Genomic DNA, 25,559 nt, shown 5'->3' with positions numbered 1-25,559 from the left:
GTGATAGATTTAATAAATGAATGACATTACAGGTAGGTCCATAAAAATATATACTATTTTGACGTGACTACGGCTTGGCCGGATAACCGGCCTGCGGTGTCTGGGGACTCGATGCTTCTTGGCCGGATAACCGGCCTACGGTGTTGAAAGAGTTAAGCAGTATTTCAGACACATATAGTGCTTACTGTGGGGGGCACCAAGACTCAATACGATGTACTCGTGTGTGGGAAACAGTGTTATATGGCCTTGAGAAGTGACTTATGTTACACTGAAAACAACAAATGCTTAGTTTTACAGTATTACCTTGACGCTTGGTTCTTTCTTCACCTGCTTCACTTTTCTCTTTTTCTGCTCCTCTTTGATTGGATACCTAAATGTAGCTACTGGCTTGACAGCTGCAATGTATGACAAAGAGTTACAAATTATTAAAAACTAAAAACCCCAAATTGCTCAATGATAGTACACTTGGACCCACGAACAGCATTAGAAATAATGTAGGTCAGGGAGCCTTGTAAATAACTTCCACTTTGTATTTCAATGTTGATACCCACATGACTTTAGTGAAATGACAAGGGCTCCATGCCAACTGTAACGTCAACAGTATGTGTCATCATAATACACCTATTAATAATTAAAATTTGTATTCTCAGTGAATTTCGTCAATTATGCACCAAGCTATTAGCTATTGCAAATTAATAATACTGTAGTTTTACGTGTCACTCATTCTTTCTGAATTTGACTGATCTAAGACCCCTGATATTTTATATTTCCAAAGGACTGATTGTAGAGCACCTACTTCTGCTACTCTTCCTCTGTGATGCTGGAATCCATTCCTCGTCACTGTCCGACTCCTCAACGACTTTCTTTACCCTCTTCTTGCCCTTGGGTCCTCGCATAAATTCAGGTTTGATGACTGGTAAACCTGACAAAAACATAAACATTATGAGTGGTATTCATTGTTTATTTTTTAATTTCTGTTTACTTATCATTATGACGAAAATAGCCAGGGGATGAATATTGTTTTGTAACTCTAAAAGAGAGTCCAAAGGAATAGCTAATGTTAAGATCCATGAAGATCCGGGGTAGAATAGGTCTTCAGCAACCCCTACTTGCTGTAAATGGCTGTTGGGTTCATCACTATATTCCAGTTCAGAGGATAAGGGGGATTATAGCTAAAATGGATAGAATTATCATTAAACCGCCCGCACGTTATCAGAAATGAGCGGGCCACTGTAACTTGATAATGCCCTCATATTGCTTGACGACGGGCCATTATCAAGCCCGTTGTTAGGTGACGTCATAGGGTAGAGAAAATGACGTCACGTATTATAGTGACATCATCTGGTTTGTTCTATGACGTTTCCATATTTGTAAAATGTGGTCAGTGAGATTCGTGTTGATTGCAGTAAGTGTTTCAAAACCAATGTTGTTGTTTCTTTTTATTTGATAACAAATTCCATCCATTTTAGATATAATAACGGTAACGCTCTTTTTTAGGGCATTATCATTTGCAGAAGCCCTCGGGCTTTTCAACTGCCCTCCTTCGTCGGGCAGTTAATAGAAAACCTCGGGCTTCTGCAAATGATAATACCCTGAAAAATAGCGTTACCCTTCTAGTAGCCTTGTGATGAAAGCGTTTCGTCGTAACGCCGAATGCCCAGGTTTCGTTTATCCACATGGGTACAACTCGTGTATTGTCGTAAGAGGCGACTATGCTTGTCGTAAGAGGCGACTATGCTTGTCGTAAGAGGCGACTAACAGGATCGGGTGGTCAGGCTCAGTGAGTTGTTGGATGCATGTCATTGTATCCCAATTGCGTAGATCGATGCTCATGATGTTACTCACTGGATTGTCTTGTCTAGAATCGATACTTTACAGACCAGCATTAGAAATGGGTACTAGTCCTGTCGTCCCTGCTAAACTACCCAGTAGTTATGGTATCATAAGGACTATTAGAAATTTGCCATTCAAAAGGGGTTTGTATATGTTATCATCATAAGGACCAGTGGACGAAATGCAGCCGCCATCTTATAGCTGGAATATTGCGTGTGGTGTAAAACAACAAACAAACTTATGACTAGCCACAAAATATTTCTGTTTCTTTTTATTTTTAGAACAAACAAAAATGCACAACTGATGTTCAGACAGTATGAACAGGTAAGTAACACTGCTGGTAACATACCAGAGGAAGTGATTGAATGTGGCTAAAACAGCAGCATAAGAGTTTGTACCAGCAAAACTATGACTGAAGCATGAGCAAGCCAGGGGTGGAAATTTAGAAAAAAATTCACTTGCCATCGGACAAGTTTCAAGACAATTTTCACTTGAACTGATTTCATTTTCACTTGCTCAAAAAAATTCAAAATAAAACTTCAAATCATCAATATGTGTTTATTTACCGTTGAACAAAACCACACTACACCAGCACTGTTATATCTACATAAGGACTCGGGTAAATTCTAATTGAACATCGGAAACCTCATGACTTGTCAAATAATGTTTTTTTGAAATTGTGTACAACCGTCAACAAAAACATGTTTCTTATTTCTGGATGTTACAAATTCTGCACTTCATGACATTTTTTTTTTTGTCGTACGCTACCCATGGAAACTCATCGCACCAACTCTGAATGAATTTTCTGTCGCGTTTTTCGGCATCATACCTCTTGTTCTTAGAACATGTGTCCTCATTTGGTCGTTTTCTATTACATGATTCGCTATCATCGACATTTTCAGATTTATTTTCACTTTCCGCACCGAAATAACTTTAAATCGACGCCAGCTTGTGTGTCGCCATAACCGGGTCGTTTACATTGGAGACAGCCACAGGCCACGATGTGTTTCAATTACGAAACCCCTCTAGGCAGTATTGATCGTGTATCAAGTATCAGATCCCTCTAGGCCACAATGAGAGAAAAGCATTCAAACCAAGTGTAGAAAGTGGTTTTATACTGTTCCGATTGAATATTAAAACGAAAATAGAAAAGGGACGTAACTCTAAGTCTCGTGTGTTCTTTAATAGTGTCAGTGTTTCACGAAAGCGCGATTACGAAATTTCTCTCAGCTAATTTATTGTACCATTTTACCAGTAGTTAGACATGTAGACAGTGATAGTAATTTCCAATATTACTTGCCTCCAGACAAGTTAAAGTAAGTGATTTTGTTGCCTGGCCTCGTATTTCTACTTGCCCTGGTAGTCGGGAAATGGCAAATTTCCACCCCTGCAAGCTACACTCTTCTGTGTTACGATGACTAGGTCTGTAAGTTATATCAATAGATTATACCACAATAAGACACAAATACTTATAATAAAATGAACTTTTGTATTGTTTTCTAGTGATGCATCAGCTCACGATACCATATGCAAATATTTTCGTCACGTAACCCTGTTCACTGAAATCTGTGAATTACTACACCCCAGTGACCTTACTACAGATAAATGCCAAAGGGATATTTTTATGATCTTATCAACTCTGATCATTTCCAAATTTGAAAAATATGTTCAGGACATATTGGAGGATAATCAGTTGATGTCCTCAAAAATGGATGGATTTGCAGAAACCCTGCACACTGAGCCAAGTCATATCCAATCCCCTTTTCGGTTAGCACTTAGACCAATCTCATTAAAATCAGATCTACCGCTAAACAAAGATCTGAGGACATCCCATTACGGGTTAAGTGACACCAACCTTGCGCAAACCTTGACCCACCAATGGAATGACCAATCAGAAGACAGCTTTCACGTGCTTTACGGCACTAATTTCAAATTGGTGACAACGCTTCAAAACATATTTTGACAAATTCTCGATTAAAACTTTGAAACCTGAACTAAAGAACATTCTGGAATGGAGGTCTAGATTGTATGGATTCAGTCGTTAAACCTGTAACTATCGTTTGGAATTCCCCGTGTTTAAGTTCTCGTGGTTGCATGATTAGAAATCACATTCCGACTGTCACATTCATGATCTGGTAGGCGACGCTCTGATTGGTTGGATTATAGGTCGTTCTGACCTGACCCCTAATGGGATGTCCTCAGATCTTTGTTTAGCTGTAGCCAGAACTAAGGTCTGATTTCAATGCGATTGGCACTTAAACAAGCATGAAGTACTGCAGTCCTGTTACTTTCCAGAATCCTCACATGGATAGAAATGTACTCCAGGCTAGAACAAAAGGCTGCTGTTCCCCTCTTCCAACTAATAGTTTTCACACTCGTACAGCCAATATGATTTACCCTTGCTCGAAATTGAGGAGGTTCCATGGATTCTTAAGGTCTTCAATGGTATTTGAATCTAGGAACCCTCTAAATCTTATCATCAGGGTTATGACAAGAACTCCTTGATTTTCATGCGTACTGGCCTCATTAATGAGACAAGGCCTGAAATGAAACAAGTATCTAGGGTTGGCATCTGGCAAGTACAAGCAAACCAATTACAAATATTACACTTATGTTTGCTTTGGTCTTTGATGTCAGCAATATTCCAGCTGTATGAGAGGACCTTTAAATATTCTGTCTGGACCACACAAACCAGTTAACAAAATATAAGTGCAACGTCCTATGCCATTGGGGTACAATACCACGTAATCAACCAAGTCACCTTATCTATTTCAGTGTTTGAAATTAAGTAGGCAAGTCAAAGGCAGGGGTAGAAACTAACAGTTTTAGCCCATGAGTCCTTATAATGATAACATATGGCAAAAGCCTTAAAAGTGACAAAGTTCTACTTGTCATCATACCTTAACTATTGGGCAGTTTGGCAAGGACAACAGGACCAGTGCCAATAGACCAATCCAGTCTGTCAATCAAAATTGGCGCATGCGTCAGTTTGAGCCAATCAGAAGGCCGGGCACGCTTTGCGGATTTGTCAGACTTACTTCCGAGGTCAAACGACACCCGAGAAGCGACGTGGTTACGGTTTGTGCTTTTTTCGCGATATTCATTACGTATCGCCGGGATTAGATGTATACCTTTACCCAAACCCACAGAGTCAGGAGAAAAAATGTTTGAGGCTGATCAAGATGTGCGTGGGGTAGGCCTCACCATCAGTAAAATGTAGCCACCATTTTCCACGGGAACCACGTCTGCTCGAAGGTGAGAATTTGCACGAATTTTCGCACTTTGGCACATATGCATACTCAATACTGGTAAATGACAACCAAGTAGAAAGTTATGATTTTACACGTTATAAACAAGGATAATGCTTGTAACTACAAAATCTTTTTTGAATTATGTATTTTGGCGACATCGGGCATTGAGTTAGCAGGTAATATTGCTGAAATATGACACGCAAGACGTCTGCGCCACACTGTAAACAAATATGACAGTGATCAGATTTCGGTTAGAGCAGCACGAAATCTACTATTATTTACATTGAAGTACAATCTAGTGGAAATTGTATTCCTCTCTCTTAGATATGATATATTTTGTTAGTTTTTTAGATATGATTTAGTTTCAAAATCACAAAAATCACAATAAGCTTATCTATTTATATTGCAAATTACTCAAGCATAATGTTGCAAATTACTCTAGCAGTAATAATTCTTTAAACTATCATGCTTTGACTATTTCAGCATTTCTGTGAAGAGACAGACCCATGCAGTAATGAATTACCTGATCCTAATCTTGTGAAATGGAATCATCCCTTCAAGGTTAGAAAGAAGAGGACAATTTCGTGAGAAGGAAGTGAATTACTGATATATTTTGACAGATTGAAATAAATAAAAATCTTAGTTGACATAAGAAAATTATTGGTTTAGAAATGTTTGCAATATAGGTTATTCACTGGTAGTGGAAGCTTACTGATATACATTTTAGTGAAACAATATAACCGTTAAAAAAGATTTTAAGTGTCAAGTCATTTTAATTAATTTACTGGAAATAATAGCAAGTTTTTTTATGAACTCAGAGTAACATGGTCAAGTAATGATATAAATTATAATCTAATCAAGTAATTAATAATTATTCCAACCGGTCATTTCATTGATGCCGTATAAAAGTAAGATTAATATGATTTAATTGCACTTACTAGAAAACACTAAACATTTGATGGTACAACATCCACCTGGTATAAAACTTAGCTTGTTGGCTCTTTCTATAGGACATAATATTATTTTAAAAATTCTTTTTAAATAATATATTTTTAAAAAAGAAAGTGTTGAAAGTCATTGTCAGTATCATAACACATGATACTTATTTCAAGATACAAAGAATTTGTTAACAAAGGCAGCATCTCTTTGTCACACCCTGATCAGGGCTGAGGCATTATCCAAAGTGCCTGATCAATTCTGATACAGAATGAATTATATAATTCTTAATACATGTCATATATAACTGTGAATATTGAAATGTATTTAACTCAAAATGAAATTCTTTACCTTGATTTGAGAAGATTGTCAATATTTGGTAATTGAGCAAGAGCTAGTGTTTATTAAGAATGTTGGTTAATTACATATTGTTCAAGTTTTGGTTATGATTATGTTGAGAATGAGCTTCATGTTTACTTCACATTTTGCTGGTTTCAGGACATTTTCGGGAGCACGGGTGGCCCAGTCGTTTAAGGCGCCGTGATTCGCTATGATTGTGGGTTCGAATCCCGGTGCGCCCCGATTATGTTTCTAGGTTTGTCAGCACCATACCCGTGCTCGTGGGTTTCACCGAAGTGGTAAACGTCTGAGACCTGCATCACTTTGGGCTTTCCTCCACATTAAGCTGACACGCCGTGATATAACTGGAATAATGTTAAAGCGGCGTTAAACCAAACACACTCACTCACTCACTCAGGACATTTTCAAGTGGGGTTTTAATCTTTTGATATGACTTTACCAAATTTTAGAACAACTTTATGACATTATGGATGACGATCAGTCAGTATCCTAGACACGGAACTGGTCTGAATCCGTGTTTGTGTATATTTTTATCATTTAAGGAAAGGTCATGGCCACCTCAGTATTTGTGAAGCATACTTGGAATGTATGTTTAAATATCTAATGAACTCCAGGTGTCCAGCAACCTAATATTTGCATTTAAATGTATGTTGTCTCAATGACTCATGCATAAGTAATACTTGTCACTTCACATGTGATTTGTAAAATGAAATATTATTTAGTGTTATTTCCTGTAGGTATGTGGTTTCTGGAGCAATGAAAGAATTATTTCTTCTTATTAAGTAACAGTCATGATGTCAACAGGTAATTTTGTTGATTAAAGCTTTTGACTTATGACATATGTAAGTCTTTGGATGGCATTTAGAAGTGATACACATAAGGAAGAGAATTTAAGGATGGTGGTTTTCCCCATAGTTAAGAAGTTAACACCCATAAATTCTCTTCCTTATGAGATATTTGTTGTACTTCATTTACATGTTTAGTTGTTAGCAGTAATAATGCTTGGATTAGCAAGTCTTTTGAATAAAAGATCATATATGAATTTTAATTTGTGTTGTATATTTTATCAATGCAAGTTAATTGATGGGAAGTACTGCAGGTACACAGGTTTCATTTTTCCGGAACATGAATCCGATTGACTTGCCATAACCATGGCAGTTTAACTGTTACAGGTGCTCATTTTATCTTGGATCCTCTTAATGTTTTCAAACATGTACCTAAATGTTGGCAGTTTATTAAGTCCAATATTCTGGAAGTGTGACCAGGGATTTTGATCTAAATTTAGAATTCCAAACTAAGTGCCCTTGGCAAACAGATTGGGAAAAAAAATAATAACATAATTTCCTTACATTCTGCATTATTTTTGGATATGTTAAAACATTTGAAGAGAGACAGTTTACTGACATCTGCTACAGATTTAGGGCTGAATATCAGCCTCCTGAGCAGGTCTAGATTTATTCCTGGTGACATACCCAACCCCATGTTCCAGGTGTCCAAAAACCAATGTAGCAGTGGGGAAAATAAGGTACTGCTTTGATTTTATACTTTTATTCAACTATTCTGTTATGTTTATTTATTAATATGACTAACTCCATGCCTTTCAGGCTTTATTGGTTTCACTTCGAGCAGCAGACGAAAAACGTGGCCAATGTAACTGTTGACATTCTATTTATAGATATCCACATGATTTCTCACTTTGTGCTTGTGTTTACGGTTTCCAGTACTTTCCATACACTTAAATTACGATGCAAATGTAGCAGCCATAAAATCCCATGAGTCCCATGATGGGATTCCAACCACGGAATTTCTGACTTGGGTCAGACGCCTTGTCCACATGTCCAAAGAGGTTAACCCTGTCAGCAAGCTGACAAGGTAAGGATGTCATCTGTGGGATGACTCCACGCCCTGCTACACAAAGTAATAACAAAACTTAGTTAGTTAGCCCTTGGATGAGTGATATATTTTTTACATGCTATATATATTGACAATATGTTATGCTCTGCCTGACGCGAGTGCTTCGAAGTAGTGCACACTTCTAACTTTCAGCCGTGGTGACTTCCTCATTGACCCATACACCATTACATCAGACATATGACTCATTCTTACTCCCCATATGCAATTTGACAACTAAAATAGAACCCAAAACAGATCATATATAACTCTTTTTGATATTTTTGACACACGACTGGTAACAAAACATTCTGAACCAAATTCATCGCCCGCTCATTCAAGTTTCGCCGGCTGTGACGCCATAGCGAATAGCCAGTGGTTGTCCCCCCTAACGCCTAAAACGAGGACGGCAGCTTGTGGGTGGGACTTATCAGTCGGGGCTGGATTGGTCTATTCTAACGCTGGGTTCCAGTATATTCAACAACTACACACGAGCAAACACAGGTTACTGTGACTCAGAATCTTAACTCATCTTATGCCAAATATATAAACAACAAAACAACAGCATACCTAGTTCAGCCATCATCTCATAGTTTTTCCTCATATTTCGTAGTCGTAGCTTTTCATAATTGGACATGGTGGTCAGTTCAGCCTTGGTGAAGAACTGTTCGATTTCATCACAAACTTTCTTCTTCATGATGGCCTTGTAGTCAATGGGACTCTCACCTTCTCTGCTCAAAGCTGGTAGGATCTGTAAAATAAGTGATTCTCCAGTCAGTGTTTGCATTAACGGCATATCATGTACAAACATATGCACTGAAACATACTAGGAAGCAAAACAACCCAACCTACAGCCAACCCTCATGTGGAATAATCAGTGTTGGCTGAAGAGCGCGTTTTTGCATCTTGGACGCACAAAAATGAGTTTGAACGCACCTGCGTAACATGTGTGGGTCTCGTGGACGCAGTGACTGGGGCGTTATTAATTTCATATCGAATTGACACTGTTATCGTAAATCAAAGACGTACGTCTTTGCGTAAGGGTATTTGTTGCCAAACAAGACCGGGAAGCATGTTGATTAACACTTCCGTTTGCTGAACCAAACCAGTTTCATTATTCTCTCCCTGTTTATGACAAATACCCAAACCGGTTTCTTGACCTATATCTATTTTCGGTTTTGCATGTATTAATGTTTGGTATGGTCCGTAGCTTTGCTTCAGCCAATCAGGTGCCGCATATTAAGCAGGTCGGATATAGTCGTAATTCATTTAGCTTGATTGGTCGAAAATTTCCCGACCTTGTGTCAAACTAAAAATAGCCCGGCACATGAAGGGTATACTTCAGAACGTGGTAACATTGACCCGCGAAATCGAGCGACCGTGTAGGATGGTACGCTATGTTATCGCAGTAGATTGAAATGGGGCACGCTTATAACCTTATTAAATATGTGATTCAAATATTTTTTGTTCATTGGATTGATCGATGCTGATTTTCTTTACCGAGTTTGGTAAACAAAGTTCCTGTGTGGGTTATATGGTTTACATCACGTCCTGTTTTGTATTTTACATACGACCGAGGTTTGATCAAGGGACTTCGTTTAAACAAATGGGTTCTTTTTCGTATCAATTTCGAATGGAGGTAGGGGTAATTCCACTTCAAAAACATCCCAGAAACTATCATAAAGAAGTTAACGTGTGTACAAGTAGCCGTGACATACCGCAACGAGTCCTGTATTCAATCATGCAATGAAATATATCGTGCTTAGATTTGCATAAGTAAACAGTCGACAGTTTGTGTGGATTTCGAGATTTATCGATACCGCCATACTGTATATGATAAAGAATAAATGCGGACACTTGAATGTAAGCATTGTTTTTATTTAGCGGACTCTGAATATTTAGTTATTCTACAACAGACTTATCAAGCTGATTATAATTCAATCTCTTGTGGGTTATATTAAGAATTGCAAAACACATTTTGACAGAACCGTTATTAGTGTAAATGACATGTTTTAACATTTATAGCACCTGAAACATGTTCATTGTTGACTAGATTTATGAAGGAAATGCTGGATCCTGAACATACTCTTACTTAAAAAAACTGTTTGATATCCCAATTATGTTATGACTCATTGATCATTGTCACAGTTACGACATGAACTCACTACTCAGTACAGTAGCATCAGAACAGCCATTGAACTTGACTGAATCCATAAACTTCAAATCATTGGAAGATCTAGATATAAACATTAACAAATGTCTGCCCCTATGACCCCTTACCAATGGCTGATCACCCGTGTACTGCCTTTTCATTTACAAAGTTAGATATTAACATGGATAGTTTTGTGTTAAAATATTCATTAGTATCAAATTTCCATTTTAAGAAATTGTTTGTCCCTTAATGTAAACCTCTTGGTCATGAGAGCAGGATGTGTCCTGATGTGAACCTTTCTCTCACTTTGCCTGTTTGTTGATATTTTGCAGTTGCGAAAAGATGTCTGATTTTTCACAACCACTGTATTCTGTTGTTTATGTTATATTATGATGCTACAAATTGGACCCCTCCATTTTTGTTTGGGACCCCTAATTTTATGCTGAAGGGGTCCAACTGACCCCAAGAAACTTTAAGCCAGAGCAGACACTGAATAATGTTTACTTCATACATAATTTAATGTTTTTTTGTTAATCAATGGCGATTCGGGAACCAGCGAAGTATCAAATGATGTTTCTCTTTCATGTCTTGTCTGTAAAGGCATTGCTGATTGGCTGAAAAAAGTAAGCCAATCACAAAACTTGTTAACCGGGTTAGAACTAAACTCAAAAGCTTCACTAGCCCCAGTAAAGATAAAATGAGTTTGTAATGTTAAAACAATGGGGAAATTTGTACTAGCCTGAATGAATTTGTACTAGCCTCGGGCTAGCGGGCTAGTGTTAATTTCTAACCCTGGTTAACACAATCTTGACAATGTCTAGGACACAAGGTCAAGACGGTACCGCCCAAACTTCATCTAAAGAAAAGAAAGTGTCAAGAAAGTTGGCTAGAAATGCTGATGTTTAACTTAAGTGGCTAATCTAAGAAGATTCAAAGAAGTTTTGCTGAGTTTGACAATCGGAGAAACATTAAAATGGTCCAAATTTCCGACGACCAAGCTGCCACCACGGTGCAGGTATTCAACAAGAGGAGATGACAAATCCCCCCAGCCCCCACAAATTCGAATGAACAAATCTTTTGACCGTTGTTTAGAGAACTGGATCAGAGAATTTCTAACGAATATGTCTGTCCGTATACAAGAGTAGTTATTGAGCTGACCCATGAAGATTTCGGGGTAGAATAGGTCTTCAGGAACCCATGCTTGCCGTAAAAGGTGACTATGCTTGTCGTAAAAGGCGACTAACGGGATCGGGAGGTCAGGCTCGCTGACTTGGTTGATTCATGTCATCGATCCCAATTGCGTGGATCGATGCTCATGATATTAATCACTGGATCATCTGGTCTGGAATATTGCAACCAACAACAAGTTTTTGAGCTATGAAAACAATACCATGGAATTGTGTATTTCAATGTCAGGTACACACCACTTTGAACAGTCAAAGTCAAAGTTGTTGCCATGGAAACAGAAAAAAATATAAACTCTAAAGATCCCTAAATAGCAAGACACCAGTTGACAACATGGGTCTTTGTGTGTGCAGTTTCAAAAGTAGAGATATGGTCCGCACAAACACACCACCAGGGGTAGAAACTAACATTTTTAGTCCACTAGTCCTTATAATGATAACAAGTAGCAAAAGCCTTATAAAGGGCAAATTTCTACAAGTCCTTATGATACCTTTACCATTGGGCAGTTTGGCAAGGACTAGGCCTACAGTACGAGTGCCAATTTCAAACACTGACCACTATGAAGAGTAAAAAAGTCAAACTTGTTGCCACAGAAATAGCAAATATACAAATTTTAAACACCCCCAAATAGCAAAAGACACCATTTGACAACCTGGTCTTTATTTGTAGAAGGTGTTATGAAAGAATTCTTACTAGTTGAGATATGGCCCAGACAAACACACCACTATGAACAGGGTCAAAGTCAAACTTGTTTGACCGGAAAAATCAATTTTTTTAAAATTCATAAATAGCAAAGGCATCACTTCAGCTCTTGGTTAATACATGTACCAGGTTTGGATGAAAAGCCTTTCACAGTTTTTAAATTGTGCTCCACAAATGACACCTTCTACCCCACCCTTTACAGACGAAGTCCAAATTGTTTCCATGGAAATTGAGAAAAAGAAAAATGCCCCAAATCCGTAAATAGCAAAAGGCTCCACTTCAGAATATGTTACATATATCTGCCAAGTTTTGTTGAAAAATATTGAACGGTTTTCGAATATGTTCCGTAGCCTAAATGAAAGGACTACGGACGGACGGACGGACGGTAAAGGCATCGAACTATATCTCCCCACATTATGTGCCAGGGGGATAAAAGGTATTTCCAAGACTGGTAGTGGTAGCAATTCCCCCGCACCCTGAAATTCGCCGTTTAAATCTATACTCACGTGCACATGAAACACAAGAAAATATATTGATTTTGATTTTAATTTTGGCTAGGGTACATTTCTGTATACAGAAACGTACCTGGGGTACATTTCTGTAGTTGGCTATCTGTGCCGACGACCCCTTCAACCCAACTTACCGGTATGTCCATGATGATTGTCAACTTCGATGTTCACAGTGAAGAGCTCACTCTGAAATATGAAATCAGAATGAGAAGATGAAGATACGTGCATAACTTGGAATCATTCATAGACAAATAAAAGTGACAAAACCCTTTCCATAGTCATAAGAACTTTCTGTGAAAAACACAATCGATTGTTCGATTCCGACCATATCACGCGAATGTAAACCAATACATACATGATCACATCATTATACAATTAACTTTGTGCGGAATTTGCGCTTTGTATTCAAAGGTGCAGGCCTTACAGATATATACAGACCAGGCCGACATGACATTAGTCCACATGTGAAAATCAGCTTGTTACCAAACAGATTGTTCCTGTGGCCACACTAGAAACTGTCGATTACTGTTTTAAAATTGACCACGAATCAAAATGATCAAAGTCACAACATAAAAAAATCATTAAACTGGATCTTACCTCACAATAATCGATTCAAAAAGACAAAAACTCTGAAGAGAATATTTTCAGTGCTTTCGGCAGTTGTCTCGCGCATTGGAAACAGATAACTGGGTGCCCTGTCTGAGCTGCTCTAAAATCTGTGTTCAAGAATGGGTTGCGCAACAGATAGCAGACGCCAGTATTTGCAGCAGACGACATTGGCACTTCCGGTAACCAATTTCCCGCGTAAGAATCACGTGACATCATTGACGCGACGTGTTCCAGCTAGCTTTTTTAATGAAACAGCATAGATTTGACAAAACATGTGCCACAAGTGCCTGTAAATAAACTTTCCTGGTTAGGCGAACTTTTTTTTAACAACCTGAACACTAGTACTACAGGACAAATTATTATAATTTATTTTAAATAATAAATTGAGTGTGCATTCGTTTTTCGGTTTTTTCTAATGAACCCAATGTGTCGAAATGTGTTTGGATTAGCGTTTAAAGCCATAATCGGGTTTTAAATACATATATATTGTAATATCAGAAAATATGAATTCAACAAATTACCTTGTGTCTGTTATCATGTTAATATGAGTTTGCCAACCCCTCTTGGAAAGCGGGATTCAGGGTTTATATTAAGAGTATTCGGGACTCGACCAGAAGAGCGCTACGTGCATGGGACGCAAATAACACGAAAAAATAAAATTTAGTGTACGTCAATATCCTTCATATTATTTCATTTTTTCGATATTTTTCCAACTGCAAATGTCACCCTTTTCTCAATGCGTGTGTAAATTATTCCTGACTTCAAGGTAAGCAATGATCGAGACTGTGTGTGAAAACATGGATAATATTCGGGATTCAGGGGAGGTTTGTGTGGGTGTTTTTAAAAATATAATCTTTTCCCTAAATTAAATTGGTCCTTCCTCGGGTATTAGGCCGACCTCAAAAACTGAACTTGCATGGCATTGGACGTTTGAGGTCTTCGATCCTTTTAGAAGAAAAATATATTTAGATCGCGGACTGAAAAAGAATTCTTACTCGAAATAGATCTCCTGGTTGTCATTCGGGAATACAGTTCCGTTTATCTGCTTTCCTGGGAATAATGTCAACTATTAACGGTATTTATATAGTTTGTGTCCTGCCAAATCGTCCAGTATTTCTCTTAGAATTATGCCTTTACATTATTTTACACCCACTTCGATCATTAACGTGAATTTCAGTGACTGTGATGTAGTTTTACGCCGCTCTGAGCAATATCTACGGAGCCATGACGACTTTGGTCGCCAGAAATTGGCTTCACATAGTTTAATCATTATGAGAATCGAACCCGGGCCTTCGGCGTGACGAGCGAACGCATTAACCACTAGACTATATATGAAAGAAACAATGGGTGGATTAAACACAAACACTCCATTGACATATAGTTGGACTCTCTGATCAGTTTCCAGCAGCGGACGGGAGGCAGGCATGTTTCATCTTTTGAAGACAGGAAATCAATATTGTATTAATTTTCGTCACCGACAACAACTCTTGCTAAGTGGTTTTCTTTGTTGGCATTATATAAACTGTTGGCAACACAGCCAGGTGGTTCATTTACCGTATTCGACATAATAAGCGCCCAGGGCGCTCTCAAAATTAGAAATAGGGGGCTCTTATTAGAATATTATTTTGGTGAAAAACAACAGAGATGAAAGATCGTAAATGTTTATATACGACAGATATATTTTTCCAGAATTTAATTGCTCATAATTAAGGGTGACATATAACAAACGTATTATGCACGAGTAAATAGTCTTGTGTACATTTATCAATCGGATGGGGACGCTTTTGGGATTGTTCACTTGCAAATACCATAAAACCATACTCAGTCAGTCAGTCAGTATTAGAAAATATCGCCGCGGGCGCTTATTAGAGCGGGGCGCTTATTACGTCGAATACGGTATTAATTTTCTGAAGCAACACGTCGGACGTTCAAGTCCCATTCCTGGCGCATAACGCACATGCTGTTCAATTTTAATTACAAAATTTTATACACGTCAGAGAAAACGTAGGGCCGAAATGGCGTCTTTCTAATTCATGACATGTTTATTTTTTGTTTGACTCATTGACGATTCATTATTTGTCAGTCAACTACTGTACTGGTGAATTTTGCTATTCAGAAATTATAATTGACGGAATATTATATTTATATCCAGTGACACATTTATAAACCATTCGGCGCTTTTCTTAGATTAAATTAAGACAAGCGTCATTTCGGGCCTTCCTCCCACATCAAGCTGACCACCCGATCCAGGAAATATTACCTACTACCTACTACATCCGGTTCCGGAAACTGAATTTCCGGATATACGGGTAAATTTATATAGTAATTATTTCGTTTTGAATAAAAATCGTCCGGGAACCAAGGTTTCCGGATATCTGAAGTCCGTTTAAGCGGGGCATGACTGTACTAGGACAGATTTGTTAGCTACTGTGAACTGCTACTAGCAGGTAGATCTACAAAGACGGTCTATGCGTCTCTGGAGACTAACATGTACTGCTACCACTAAATAACAATAACAACATGAAAGAGCGTGACCATATTAGGCAACACCATATTTCTCATCCAAGGCACGCCATATTGAGGCAAGCAACACAGTAGGTTCTGTAGTTTCTATACGTCACCTATGTGCCTATTGGTAATCGTTTCTTTATGGTATCACTTTCGTATGCGGGGGCACGGGTGGCCCAGTGGTCTAAGGCGCGGCGATTCGCTGTGCAGAGTTGCGTCTCTTGTGCACGCCAGAAACCTATGATTGTGGGTTCGAATCCCGGTTCGCCCCAATTTTGTTTCTAGGTTTGTCAGCACCATACCCGTGCTCGTGGGTTTCACCGAAGTGGTTAACGTCTTAGGCCTGCATTACTTCGGGCTTTCCTCCCACATTAAGCTGACACGCCGTGATATAACTGGAATAATGTTATAGCGGCGTTAAACCCAACTCACTCACTCACTTTCGTATGCAGATCAATCACTGGGTAGCGTGTGCAATCAAGAAGTAAGGCAGCCTACTGAAACTATTTGACGATGTGCTTACGTGGTTTAAACAAGTCTCCATATTACTGTTCCATCTATAATCTACAATTCTTTGGGTCGTTGCGAAAACGTGAAGGTCAAGGTCTGTAATCAACGGATAGTGTATGTCGAGAGCAGGATGAGAGTAAAACATTCCATCTATCTAAAACTAAATTGGTAGATCTAGTCAAAATCATGAACCGTTCGTATTATCAATATCGACCGTGTTGTGTCTACATCGGTAAAAATATATGTTTGCAGACAATGTTTTATATGTTTTTATTATCGGCACTACACGATGTCGTTATGAGTTACCTCCCTTGCTAATCCATATTTCCCCCCTGGTTTTCGGACGCGTAAGAGACACATGTAGTTTACTCTCTAATCACATGAACAAATGTAAAATATCTCATTCACTTTTAAAAGACAATTTTCTCTTAGAAACAAGCCATCAACTGTATACTTACAATGGCTGTGTGATGCTATCCCCCGTTATAGCTCGAGTAATCACGATGAACATTGCAGTCCGAAAACGTTTGACGTTTGAGTTGATCCGACGGTATCAAGGATATATATGTAAAGATTTGCTATTTATGAAAAAAAGCGTCAGCAATGTAACTGTGGCCTGTAAATGGAATCTAGAACAGACAAACCAGTGAATGTAGTTTTAGCGACGGTCCACACAGTTGGGGTACAAAGACAGGTACAATTTAGTCACGGACCTCATCGCGTCATGTAACGCAGGCCAGTCGGTAGCCTTGCTCCAATCAGAGACCATTATATGGTCTCTGCTCCAACGTTGTACTGGAAGATATGTCCATTGATGTTTGTTTGTTTATGTGATATGTAATGGCGCACTCAGCAATATTCCAGCTATATTCTAAACCAGAATCCCCACAGGGGAGGGGTATATATTAGGCCATGCTGAAAAAATATATAATTCAGAAGCTAATTTATATTGAATTTGACACTTTTCGCTTAGGCAAAAAAAAACATCTCTTTTGTTAAATTCTGGACAATAATTACTTTTATTTAATGCACCCTGCACAGTGAAGCATATCCATATTCATGTTTCTTTGTACTCACTCCATTCTAAACAATTAAAGACACTCAAGGTTTTTTTGGTTTTTGGTTTCTGTTTTGCTCTACTAAAAGAAAGAGAAATTAAGCTGTCTGCTAGACTAACATCTAGTCTCTGAAATGAACATATCGTACAGAAAAAACAGTTGTTCAGTTGTCTTAATAAAAATAAAATAAAAGGGGAGCTCAGTGATTCTCGTCATTTTCACCTGATACTGCAGTAAGCTAGACTTGCCAAACATTATAGACTTGCATGGGCTGTAGTTGATATATTTGTATCAGGGTCTGTAAGACAGACTAGCTGTCTGCCTTTTAACAAAATTATGTAATACTTAGGCCTACTTGGCAAATAAACATTTGCTTGTCTGTAGTCTCGTGATTGAGATAGATATGTAGTGCTATCCCAGAATATTTAATGTGTACTTTAGTTATGATCTAGAGCATAAACTATGTAATAGTTTGACCCACTTTTACTATTACCCACATCATCCTTACAGTGTTATTGTTATAGATAAGGATACTCAGAGTCAAACTGGCACAAACATGCATATAATGTATCCACACAGCCACCTGCAGGTATTGTCAAACTTAATTTACTTGTGTAAACTGTATGTTTGGGAAACATTACAGCTTACAAATACAATCATTTTTAATACTTAGACTTGACTTTCTTCTTAGTCAGCTGAGGTAAAAGTATTTCAATCAAGCAGTTCCTGAATATTCTACCAAACCATGAAATACCGTCCTTCCAGTTTTAAGCATCAGTCTGTTTTTATGATTCTGTTCTTTTTCAGAAAGGTTCACATCACAGTGACTTAGTGAACAAAATCAAGCTATCTGTACCTATATTTCCCAGCTATGGACACAAACGGCCCATGTTTGTATTTTTGGTGATCAATTTAGTTATGCTATTCTTAAGCAGGAAACAGGAAATGTATATATATTGTCAAAATATATATTGTCTGCTAATACATGTATTGTTAAATAGGAACTTATTTTCAAAGGTCTTGTACAGTCCACGGAGGTCAGAAGGAGCAGGTCTGTCAGATGGAGAAGGTCTTGTACAGTCCACGGAGGTCAGAAGGAGCAGGTCTGTCAGATGGAGAAGGTCTTGTACAGTCCACGGAGGACAGAAGGAGCAGGTCTGTCAGATGGAGAAGGTCTTGTACAGTCCACGGAGGACAGAAGGAGCAGGTCTGTCAGATGGCGAAGGTCTTGTACAGTCCACGGAGGTCAGAAGGAGCAGGTCTGTCAGATGGAGAAGGTCTTGAGAGACTGTGGTCTTATCTGGGAAAATTTGCAAATATTACCAAGGAAATGACACCAGACAACAGGGTTGACCTCCTCAGTGATGCCCTTCTCCACTTTGGCCAAAACATTCAAGACAAATGTGGTGTGTAACAATCATACTTAGGATTAGCAACTGCTGTACCACAATGATACAGTGTCATATTGTGAAGGATAATACAAAGCTCCAGATAAGCTTTTGGTGTTGTGGGTATTTTACCCATGCATTCCTAAATCATTAGGTATCAGTAATTCTATCTGGGTGTATACTGTAAATTTCTGTTACCCACTAGTTTTTACACATGTGGGTATTTAACTTAAATATTTAAAAACACTATTCATCTAGGCCCTGCAAACTGGTATTGTGTGGGTTTGAGAGCTTTATAAGACTCAAAAATACCACAATACTTTCACAAGAAAGTGTGATGGCAAATGATCATGATGTAACTGTCATCGAGGAGTTTGGCAAGGTTGACGGAATGCCCGTTTATAATTTCAAAATAAGTTGCTGATTTGCTAATCGAATACGCAGGGTTACTTCACAATATTTTGATGATACGCTCAAGTTTTATTTTTGTAGCGTATCTGTAATGTTCGTTGCGTATTTGATACGCTTGGATTTTATTTTACTGCGTTTTTCTTCTTTTCTGATGCGTATTTCACGCAGATACGCAGCTTATCTGGAGCTCTGATAATATGTTCATCTGTAAGCTATGACGTTTTACCTTTTAATGTGTTTTCTTATTTATCTGCAATTAATGTTAACTCTTTGGTCCCAGAATGATCCTTTTTGTCACATAATATTGACTAAATATGATAATAATAACTGGATATATTGTATGTGGTCCTTATCTGTTGAGGTGAGGTGAAACGGGGTTTAACGTCGCGTCCAAGATTATTGCACTTATATAGCGACGTGCATGCACGTGTGTGTGTTTGTGTGGCTGCTTGTACTAGTCCGGACTGATGCCGATTTATAGTGCAAGCCGACTGAGATGCCATGCCGCAGTTTAACATGAATATCCCACTCTGACACAGTATACTGACTCCAAGTCCTTGTTTAGCCCCTTAATGCCTAGCGCCAGACAGGGTAACAACAAGTACCATCTTTAAACGTCTTTTGGTATGACGTGGCCGGGGATCGAACCCAGGACCTTCCGGGTGGACGCTCTACCACTAGACCACGGAGGCTGTCCTTATCTGTTGAAGTTACAAAGGTTTCACTCTGTTAAGTATGTGTTCCATGTGCAGACAAATTTGTTTATGTCTTAATGTTTAAAGTGTATTTGAACTGGAAGGTAATCTTTACTGTTTTAATTTCAACCAGCTACAACTTTGGTCAGAAGACACGAAAAGGCCACTGAAATGGAGCAATCTAGCAAGGCTGCTCTCGAGGACTTGTTGGCTGCTCTGCCAGGTATTCTCATTAGCTTATGCGACCCATGAAAATCCGGTCTTCACTAACCCAGGCTTGCAATAAAAGGCGACTATGCTTGCCATAAAAGGCGACTATGCTTGCCATAAAAGGCGACTATGCTTGCCATAAAAGGCGACTATGCTTGCCATAAAAGGCGACTAACAGGATCAGGCTCACTGACTTGGTTGATGCATATCGTTGATCCCAATTGTATGGATTAATGTTCATGATATCAATCACTGGATTGTCTGGTCCAGACTCGATTACTTTCAGACCACCGTCATATAGCTGGAATATTGCTGAGTGCAGTGTTTAACAACAAACAAACAAACATTGGCTCATGCAATGGCACTTGCCTTTATAACGAACCAAGTGGAAAGTATCTCATGACTTTCTTTCAAATTAGGGTTTATTATTATGTACTTATTTCCTGTACAAAGACATATTGTAAGAATGTAGTAATTATATCCCACAGGTGCTGGTACCGTATTCGACGTAATAAGCGCCCCACTCTAATAAGCACCCAAGGCGATATTTGCTAATATATTGGCTAGTGAACAATCCCAATTAGCACCCCTTCCGATTGATCAATGTACACAAGACTTATTTATTCGCTTATAATACGCACTCATGTTATATGCACCCTTAATTATGGGCAATTAAATTCTGGAAAAATATATCTGTCGTGTATAATACGCAAGACTTTGTATCATTTCAGGCTGTAGGTATAAACCACGAAATTTACGATCTCTCAACTCTGTTTTTTTTCTCACCAAAATTTTATTCTAATAAGAGGCCCCTATTTCTAATTTTGAGAGCGCCCTGGGCGCTAATTACGTCCAATACGGTATAACACACAAACATTTGGTCTCTTTAATCCAAGGTGTCACTGACGTTTTTATCAGCAAAAAAATACAATGAATAATAATAGGGTTGTTAACATTGCTTGTATTTAGGGTTCATTGGAAATGTTAAAATTGCTTTGACAAGGTTGAAATAGCACACACTTACATAACAAATCTAATTTATGTATAAAAGTCTTTTATCGTGATAAAAAAAATGTATCAGTTACTTTCTCTAAACCTGCAAGAAATGAAGCAAACATCAACATGAACAATATGTCAAAACTATAAAAAAAAAAAAAAGTTCTATCTTTCCTTGAACTTACAAAGGAGTAAGTGAGTGAGTTGTGTTTAATTGGGGCGAACCAGGATTCAAACCCACAATCATAGGTTTCTGGCATGCCCAAGGGACCCAACTCTGTACAGCGAATCGCGGCACCTTAGACGACTGGGCCACCCGTGCCCCCAACTTACAAAGGAAATAAAGATGTATAGTTCTCAAATGTTTAGTTCTCTTATGTTACTGGTACATCATTTCATTACTTCAACTTTAGTTTTGGGAATAACCGTCTTCGACGTAATAGGCGCCCAGGGCGCTCTCAAAATTAGAAATAGGGGGCTCTTATTAAAATAATATTTTGGTTTAAAAAAACCCAGAAAACGACATAAATTTCGTGGTTTATGCTGACAGCCTTAAATGTTCATATACGACAGATATATTTTTCCAGAATTTAATTGCCCATAATTAAGGGTGCATATAACACACGAGTGTGTATTATACATGAATAAATAAATCTTGTGTGCATTGATCAAACGGAAGGGGTGCTAATTGGGATTGTTCACTAGCAAATATATTAACAAATATCGCCGTGGGCGCTTATTAGAGCGGGGCGCTTATTACGTCAAATACGGTATTAAAATGTTATTCTGCAAATATCAGAAAATAAATACATTTTTTTTAAAATACTTATACTTTGTAGTAACCCTTTTTCAGAACCCCTTTCCATTGAAGAGGAATACTGCGCCACAATTGAAAAATTGAACAAACTCAGGTAAGTATTAACAGACAACATTTCCCAGTCATAACCTGAGCAAACACTCAGAGATAGAATATGTCCCAAGAACTCCATGCTTGTTGGAAACAATGATCAGGTGTATATAGTGTATTACCTAATTGACTTTATGTCACTGTGCCCATATGGGCATGGGGAATCGTTTGGGCACATTTCATGTTAAGGTCAAAGGTCAAGGTCTTGAGTGAGATACCGTATTCGACGTAATAAGCACCCAGGGCTCTCTCAAAATTAGAAATATGAGGCTCTTATTAGAATATTATTTTGGTGGAAAAAACAGTTGAGAGATAAATTTCGTGGTCTATGCTGAGAGCCTGAAATGTTTATGTACGACATATATATTTTTCCAGAATTTAATTGCCTATAATTAAACGAGTGCGTATTATACACAAATAATGAAGTCTTGTGTACATTGATCAATTGGGATTGTTCACTAGCCAATATATTAGCAGGGGCGGTCGGGTAGCCTAGTGGTTAAAGCGTTAGCTTGTCACGCCGAAGACCCGGGTTCGATTCCCGACATGGGTACAATGTGTGAACCCCATTTCTGGTGTCCCCCACGGTGATATTGCTGGAATATTGCTAAAAGCGGCATAAAACCATACTCAGTCAGTCAGTATTAGCAAATATCGCCATGGGGGCTTATTAGAGAGGGGCGCTTATTACGTCGAATACGGTAATGGAAGTACAAGTACATGGAAACAGATTTGATTATTTTCACTGGCGTAAATGAGATTCCTTCAATTAATATTATTCATGGTATTGTGACTAAAATTTAATTTGATACTAGTATTTGTGTAGCTAATCAAATCTTACATTTCCTTTATTGCAGTTCCTTTTTTTATCATTATTTTTACTAATTTACCAGCAAATTGTTCAGCATTAACAATTTCTTTCTTCTTATATATTATAGCACACTGACAAATGTGTAAAATGTGTTGTGGTTTGATACTTTGCACCATACTGTTTACATGATGTTAAACTTTTTTTTCTTGTCTCATATTTAATTCTCTTTTATCCAGATCTGATAATCTGAATAGAAACGTAAGTATATCATTGCCCCACCTGAATTAATATTTACAAACGAAACTTCCTTGAGTTGGGACCACCTCCGCGGTCTGGAGGTAGAGCGTCCGTCCGGAGAGAGGAAGGTCCTGGGTTCGATCCCCGTCCGCGTCATACCAAAATACGTTAAAAGATGGTACTTGTTGTTACCCTGTCTGGCGCTCGGCATTAAGGGGCTAAAACAAGGACTGGTCGGCTCTTAGTCAGTATACTGTGTCTAAGTGGGGTATTCATGTTAAACTGCAGCATGGTATCTCAGTGAGCTAGCCTTATAAATTGGCATCAGTCCGGACTAGTACAAGCAGCCACACAAAGACATACACGTACATGCACGTTGCTATATAAGTGCAATAATCTTGGATGCGACGTTTAACCCAATTTCACCTCACCTCACCTCTTGAGTTGTGTTTCACCTTAGATGACAGATTTACCTCCTGCTATGTTTGAACTGCATGTTGTCCCTACTGTTTCAGAGCTAAGTGAAAAGGATGATGACAAAGAAGAACCTGTCTGACCTGATGCCTGGTAGTGAGCAGTTCCTCTCCCTTCTGTCATCAGCTCGTCAGAAAAAGTCGAAATCCCTCCTGATAAAATTGAGGCAACAGTGCATTGAGAAAGTCTATTTGCAGGAACTCAACAAAAAATACTCAAGTAAGTTCATGCATAAGGCAGTTCATAGACTTTATGTAAAAAAATCAGAACTCATTAAACATAAGAAATGTTATGAGTGTAAGCTTAAACTGTTCTTTTATTATTATACCTTATGTATTTAGAAAATATTATTAGGGGGCACGGGTGGCCCGTCATCTAAGGCGCCGCGACTCGCTGTGCAGAGTTGCGTCCCCTGGACACGCCAGAAACCTATGATTGTGGGTTCGAATCCCGGTTCGCCCCGATTATGTTTCTAGGTTTGTCAGCACCATACCCGTGCTCATGGGTTTCACCGAAGTGGTAAACGTCGGAGACCTGCATCACTTCGGGCTTTCCTCCCACGTTAAGCTGACATAAATGGAATAATGTTTAAAGCGGTGTTAAACCCAACTCACTCACTCACTCAATTAGAAAATAATTATTATAAAATAAAACTTGTTGAAATGTGAGCTGATGGTATTATGTTTAGTTTACTTTTCTACAAACAAACCAATGCATGTCCTCACTTTTGTGATACCCCATTTGATGGTGATCATTAGCAGTTTAATGTTGCATGACTATTTGCGAACTGTCCCTTTATTTCCTCACTGAACAAACATCAATAGCCAAGACAATTGGTGAAAGATACGCATGAGCATATTTGTGATACATTAGTTGTCAGGCATTCTTATTCATTTAACTGTGCCTTGTGTTCTGTTTTTCAGGAGGACAAAATATCTCCATCAGATTGTCAAGACAAATGAAGACCTCAAAGTCTTATATTGATAAGACGCTCACAGAATTTAATCACAGTGCCACCATCAAGAACAATCTCCCACGGGGATCGCTGCTTTGCAAGAGCTGGTACTCTTCTTTGGAACGCCCTGCCCAAAGAACTCAGAATGCTCAGTGAAATTAACAGTTTCAAAAAACATCTGAAGACATACTTGTTCAGCAAAATATATACAGCCATACCAACTGTGCGAGCTTCAAGAGAGCTTTTGAGCAGTCAGTCTCGAAACTAGCGCTATATAAATACCAAGTTAATAATAATAATAATAATAACTGAATTGAATGCAATTAACACTCACCACCTAACATATGTCAGCTAACCTGTCAGAAGTGAGGCAATACAGCTATATTTTCCTGGCCAAAAGATCTTGTGAAGAACAGGATCTTTTGAAGCAGGAATTGAAGTCTGTTTTGGTCCAACACATGATTCTCATTGTGACAGAGTTGAAAAATCTTTGTTTTTTCAAGAAGGCTTATTTCTTGAAAGACAATTGCATGTCTGCTCTGTTGCATATGAGAAATTTGTTGGCAAAGTTTCGGTTCCCACAATGTTCACAGATTTGTTGCAAGAGGTATTGGAGTGTGAAGAAGATGAGATCATGGAAGATGATGAGTTCGATCTGAGAGAGACTGAAGAGCAATATATTGATAATGTTTGTTTTTTATCTGATAATCAAATAAATAATCCTATCGTGAATACATTTAATGTCTTTTGTCATTTATCTTTGTTTGTTTTGTTTGTTGTGTAATGCCGCACTCCACAATATTCCCGCTCTATTATGGCAGTCTGAAAAATAATCGAGTCTGGTTGTGATTGACGTCATGAGCATTGATCCACGAAATTGGGATAAGATGACATGCATCAATCAGCGAGCCTGACCACCCTATCCTGTTAGTCGCCTCTTATAACAAGCACAAACGCCTTTCATGACAAGCA

The 25,559-nt window shown here is 38.4% G+C and overlaps 2 protein-coding genes across 2 annotated transcripts in view; one reads left to right on the top strand and one right to left on the bottom strand.

Annotated features, from left to right (window-relative positions):
* Positions 1-13,548, bottom strand: part of LOC124123832 (histone-lysine N-methyltransferase PRDM9-like) — a 41,710-nt gene extending 28,162 nt beyond the window's left edge. The window contains exons 1-5 of the mRNA XM_048380972.1: positions 13,416-13,548; positions 12,953-13,004; positions 8,841-9,021; positions 797-922; positions 304-395 (exon numbers count right to left, since the gene is read on the bottom strand). Coding sequence (XP_048236929.1) covers positions 304-395; positions 797-922; positions 8,841-9,021; positions 12,953-12,964 — 411 coding nt within the window. The 5' untranslated portion in view covers positions 12,965-13,004; positions 13,416-13,548. The remainder of the gene's footprint in view (positions 1-303; positions 396-796; positions 923-8,840; positions 9,022-12,952; positions 13,005-13,415) is intronic.
* Positions 13,549-23,675: 10,127 nt separating this feature from the next.
* LOC124123831 lies at positions 23,676-25,323 on the top strand. The gene is made up of 2 exons (XM_046487014.2): positions 23,676-23,851; positions 24,556-25,323. Exons 1-2 carry the CDS (start codon positions 23,689-23,691, stop codon positions 24,741-24,743), a joined length of 351 nt encoding a protein of 116 aa, XP_046342970.2. The 5' UTR covers positions 23,676-23,688; the 3' UTR covers positions 24,744-25,323.
* The last annotated feature ends 236 nt before the right edge of the window (positions 25,324-25,559 follow it).

The sequence above is a fragment of the Haliotis rufescens genome, unplaced genomic scaffold, assembly GCF_023055435.1.
Source record: "Haliotis rufescens isolate VD_foot unplaced genomic scaffold, xgHalRufe1.0.p SCAF_34, whole genome shotgun sequence".
Classification (NCBI taxonomy): Eukaryota; Metazoa; Mollusca; class Gastropoda; order Lepetellida; family Haliotidae; genus Haliotis; species Haliotis rufescens.
Note: the sequence above shows the minus strand (reverse complement) of the source record. Positions and strands in the feature narration are given on the sequence as shown.